Raw genomic sequence first — 5,728 nt, forward strand, 5'->3', positions numbered from 1 at the left:
TGTGGTGCATGTCACCACATTTTCGACAACGTCCTTCACTGGTGCAAGTACGCCAGGTATGATCATGAGCTAGACATCCAGCACAGTGTCGGTAAATAGAAACAATTCGCATGCGTTCAAAATAATCCATAACGAGGAATTTCCTACAAAATCGAAGCGGATGATCCTTAAGGCATACACGGCACACAATTCTTTGTTTATTTTCGCGATTTTCTGGGAGATATCTTTTTGCCTTAACCATGATTCTAAATAAGAGAGAGAGAAACAGAAAAAAAGGATTCTTAAACGAAGATGACCTTTAATTAACAGGAAGACAGACAAGTTTTACAACTGGCCTAACTAATGGGCCACGAGCCGTTCGGATTTCGACAACTCTGACCTTTCCATCAACACCAGGAAAAACTTTTGTTACTCTTCCTACTCTCCACTCGTTAGGAGCTAAATTATCGTCACGAACAACAACCATATCATTGACTTTCAAGTTTGATTGATCTGTTTTCCACTTATTCCTTTTAACTATTTCTCTTAAATACTCATCTTTCCACCGCGCACATAAATGTTGATTAAGGGCTTTTACTCGTTGCCACCTATTTACAATAGTAATTGGAGTATCTTGTATCTGTGGTTCTGGTGGTGACAGTAGTGGACCACCGACCAAAAAGTGACCTGGGGTAAGTGCATCAACACAATCAACGTCCTCCGATAAAGGACAAAGTGGTCTTGAATTCAAGCAGGATTCAACTCGAGCTAATAGAGTTGAAAACTCTTCGAATGTATATCTTAAATTACAGGCAGTTCTTCTGAAATGGTGCTTAAAGGACCTAACTCCTGCCTCCCATAGACCACCCATATGAGGCGCAGCAGCGGGGTTAAAATGCCAATTAATTCCGTTATTCACATATGACTGAACAATTTCAGAACTAACGTTTCGAATAAAGCTACGAAATTCGGACCTTAAGGCCCTCGAGGCACCAACAAAATTTGTCCCGTTATCTGAATACATATCCTTCGGACAACCTCTCCGAGCAACGAATCTCGCAAATGCCGCCAAAAACGTCGCCGTCGATAAGTCACTTACAGCTTCCAAATGAATTGCCCTTGTCGCGAAACAAACAAAAAGCGCAACGTATCCCTTTGTTATCAGGCATGCCCTACCCGTATAATTTTTTATGTCATAAGGCCCGGCGAAATCAACACCCGTCCGTGTGAAAGGTCTATCAATAATTGTTCGAGCCACCGGCAAGGAGGCCATAATTTGTTCCTTTGCCCTTTTCGCGAATATTGTACACACTCTGCAATGTCCTATGACATATCTTATCATGTTCTTAGCCCTTGGAATCCAGAATTCTGATCGGAGAACCCTTAACATTAACTGGTTTCCTCCATGTAACGTGACCTGATGAATGAAGCATGTCAAAAGTCGTGAAAGCTGGCAATCATATGGCAAAATAACCGGATGTTTCTCATTAAAAGGAAGAAAGTTTGCGTTGGACAATCGGCCTCCAACGCGCAAGAGACCCTCCTCATCAACAAAGGGATCTAGATTCAATAAGCTGCTTGTCTTACGCAGGGGATAACCATTGGTCAAACTAAAATACTCCTCAGGAAAATACGCCTTCTGTGCGACAATAGCCAGCTTTCTCTTAACAACTTGAATCTCATTAGACGAAACTTGCATTTCGACAGTCGAAGATGATTTCTTCCTCAGCAACGCGATAAATCGATACACATATGACATAACCCGTAACGCCCTTGAATAGGAAGAAAATCTCAGGAGCGAGTCTTCAAAATCCTTTATATATATAAAAAACGACCTAATATCACGACCTTCCTCAATGGTATGAAATTCACTCCTAGATTGAACTTGCCAGTCAGCTGATGATAACTTCATCCACGAAGGTCCATACCACCATAAAGTACTCCCTATAAGTTCTTGAGGCCGAACACCTCTGCTAATAATATCTGCAGGGTTATGCTCTGATTTAACATGTCTCCAACATTCCTTTCCGACCAAATTCTGGATCTTTGAAACTCTGTTTGCAACAAATGTCGTCCACGAAGACGGTGGTTTCTGAAGCCAAGCAAGGACTATTGTAGAATCACTCCAACAAAAAATATTAGCATTCTTATTATCCAGACTCAGGTCCGTTCTCAGCGACGCTATTAATTCTGCAAGCAAAAGTGCACCACATAACTCCAGCCTTGGTAATGAAATAGCTTTCAAAGGGGCAACCCTAGATTTTGCAATTAGCAAATTAGTCTGAACAATACCATCAGAGGATATTACTCTCGAATAAACACATGCTCCATAAGCCCTTTCAGACGCGTCCGAAAAGCCATGAATCTCAACATTACAACGTGGTTCAAATCCAATCCAGCGTTCTAGTTTAACGTCGTTCAGGATATTATAATCAGTAATAAACTGATTCCACCGATGGCTACTTGCCTCAGTCAAACGTTCATCCCAACCAGTCTTCTCAAGCCATATTTGTTGCATTAGCATCTTCGCTATCACAATTACAGGTCCCAACCAGCCAGCTGGATCGAATAGAGTCGCAATTATGGACAGCACTTCCCGTTTCGTAAAATCATCCCTCCTACAACTTATAGGTTTTACCGAAAAATAAAAGGTATCACTCTTCGCATTCCATCTAATTCCTAAGGTCTTGGCCTTACTCTCATCTTCAATTTCCAAAAAATTTTCCCTAAGAAGATGCTCTGCCGGCAGATCCTTTAATATTCTTTCATCATTCGCCGTCCATTTTCTCAAAGAGAATCCCGCCGATGACAGCGCTGACCTCAATTGTTCTCGGGCATGTAAAGCCAGATCTAGATTATGTGCACCGGCAAGCACGTCGTCGACATACATCATTTCCCTCAATATCTTTGTTGCCAAAGGGTATTCATCCTCTACCTCAGAAGCAAGCTGCAGTAAACTTCTTATGGCTAGAAAGGGCGCACAGTTTACCCCAAATGTAACTGTTTTTATTTCAAAATCCTGTATATCTTGACTGGGTTCTTGTCGTAACACTATCCTCTGAAATCTCGTATGCCTGTCATCGAGCAGAATCTGGCGATACATCTTCTCGATATCACCATTAAACACATACCGGAAAAACCTCCATCTTATGATTAATAACACCAAATCACTTTGTAATACAGGCCCGGGATATAATACATCGTTCAAGCTTAGACCAGTTGAAGTAGGACAGGAGGCATTGAATACAACTCTCAACTTAGTTGAGATCCTTTCAGGTTTTATAACTGCGTGATGGGGCAAATAGAATTCAGAAACTTTTCCGTTAGGCTCTTCCAACCTTGCCATTTGCCCTAAGGATTCGTATTCCTTTACTACTGCATCATACATAACTTTGAGATCTGGTTTCTTCAACAAAGAAGCCTCATTTCGTAGAAATTGTCTGACCGCTTTAGAACGTGATAATCCCAAACCATTTCCTTCCGCATATTGAGGTTTAAATGGCAAACACACTATAAATCTACCTGTATCCGACCTCCTAGTAGTATCTCTATACAATTCCTCGCAATATTCCTCTTCTACCGTAATTGTAGACACCCTTGGAGGTTCCTCTAATTTCCAAAACTTCTCAAGTTGGTGATTCAAAGAAATTTCAGTACAAAACGAAACGAGAGTGGTAACACCACGCTGGGAGTTATCAATTTGACCAGTCAGCACCCATCCAAATATCGTATTTTGAGCAACAAGTGACCCAAGAACATTCCTTTGGACGCCTTCTAAAATAATTTGTGGATAAACATCTGCCCCAATCAATATGTCAATCTGATCACTTTTCCCAAAATGTGGATCTGCAAGTTGCATGTCACCAAAGGAGTATTGCTCAGGAATAGAGACCGACGAACTTGGTAGTTTTCCTGTAAGTTGAGGCAATACTAGTGCATTTACTTCGACCTTTACACCATTTCCACCACCTGACATCAGGTTAAAGGTGCATTGTTTTTGGGTCAACCCTGCCAAAGCATTATTTAATCCCGAAATCCTCGCATTTACCTTTGTAGTTTGAATACCAACTCGCCTTTGCAACCTCTCTGATATGAAAGAGGCTTGGGATCCTGAGTCAAGCAATGCCCTAGCGGTGAAAACCATCCCGTTGACATCAAGGTTTACTATAGCCGTACCCAGTAGTACAAGCTTAGAAGACATAGCAAAACAACTCTGAATCTGCTGCTCATTAGTCACACTTTGACTAGGAGCCGGAAATTCTCCATCAGTTTCCGCTACCTCGGTACTTAGAGATACTCGAGCGTCTCTATGTAGTAATGAATTGTGTCTCGAATTGCATTTTCCACAACTAAGTTTGCTCGCACATTGCTGCAATCTATGATTGCCGCTGAAGCAATTGATACATAAATTGTTCCTCTTGACCACCATAAAACGTTGCTCTGGAGTCATTTTCAAAAACTTGTCACAGGACTTCAGATAATGATCCTGCGAGCAGGCGAAGCAGGTGATTCTCTGTGTACTTGCCTGATACATTTTAACTTTCCTATGTACAGGTTGAGTTCGCTCCAATTTTCCTGAGGTCTCTGGCACTTCAATATTAGTAAAATCAAATACTGTTTCCAATGATTGGAACCGTGCGGTCAAAAAATTATCCAAATCCTCCCATTTAGAGATTTCAGTTTTATCCCTAACCGTTTGTTCCCACAGGGATAGTGTAGTCACCGGGAGCTTTGTCGAGCACAAAAACACAAATATAGGATCCCAACTATCAATACGTATCTCATGTAGCTTCAAGGATGTGATACAATTATTTATTTCCCTTTGAAGTCTTTTTATCTCATGAGCCGATTCAGACCTGACAGGAACAAGATTAAAAAGGAGTTTTAGCTGGCTATTTACCAATATCCTTTTGTTTTCATATCTGTCCTTTAAGTTGTTCCAAGCTATTTCAAATCCTTCATTAGTCAACTGGGATTTTTTCACAATCTCCAATGCCTCCCCTTGTGTGTTCTGGCGTAAATAGAAGAGCTTTTCAACTGGCGTTATCGAATGGCAGTCAATATACACCGCCTTAAACATATCCCTAAAGGATGGCCACGAGAGATAATCGCCATAGAAAACTTCCGTTGTACAAGGCGGTAGTCTTAGTCGATGATCATTAACCCTACTATCGGAATATTGTTGAGAAGCGCGATTAGGAGAAGCAAAGGTGGATGTCAGCACAGATCTATTCAAAAATGACTGGGACAATTCTCCCATTCCTGCTGCACAAGTAATGTAAGCTTCCCTGCATTGCTTAAAAAGATCAGATGCCTCCTTTTCCTGTTCCTCAGAACATTCACAATCGACATTAAATTTCTCATACGAATTCTTAACTTTAGTCCACAAACTCTTGAACTCTTCCTTGCGCAGTTCTACTGTGAACATAGTATGCGTAGTGCCAGATGCGCTGTCGGAAATGGCACTATTTTCCCTTTCGAATTCCAAAAACAAAGCAGCAAACTTTTTAAATTTTCTCAAAAGAACTGGATCAGCCATTTCGTGATATCGTCTTTTATCAAGTATACATCAAAAAATGTGAGCTCGATACGACACTTATCAACCTAATAATCACACTTGGACAAATGAAACCTTGTGATAAATTTATTTTCCAAAAAATTATTTTTCAAAAAATATATTATTATTCAAAAAATTGACCCTTATCGTACACGAAAGTGCCCACGATAATAAAAATCCTCGGACTAAAGG

The 5,728-nt window shown here is 40.7% G+C and overlaps 1 protein-coding gene across 1 annotated transcript; it reads right to left on the minus strand.

The window, feature by feature from the left end:
* Positions 1-298: 298 nt before the first annotated feature.
* On the minus strand, positions 299-5,518 carry LOC142235215 (uncharacterized). Its single transcript, XM_075306483.1, has one exon. The coding sequence runs from the start codon at positions 5,516-5,518 to the stop codon at positions 299-301; it is 5,220 nt and encodes a 1,739-aa protein (XP_075162598.1).
* Between the last annotated feature and the right edge of the window lie 210 nt (positions 5,519-5,728).

This window comes from Haematobia irritans, chromosome 1, assembly GCF_050003625.1.
Source record: "Haematobia irritans isolate KBUSLIRL chromosome 1, ASM5000362v1, whole genome shotgun sequence".
NCBI lineage: Eukaryota > Metazoa > Arthropoda > Insecta > Diptera > Muscidae > Haematobia > Haematobia irritans.

What these genes read in the sequence shown, in the direction of transcription:
- LOC142235215 (XM_075306483.1), bottom strand. Translation starts at nt 5,518, where the DNA reads ATGGCTGATCCAGTTCTTTTGAGAAAATTTAAAAAGTTTGCTGCTTTG.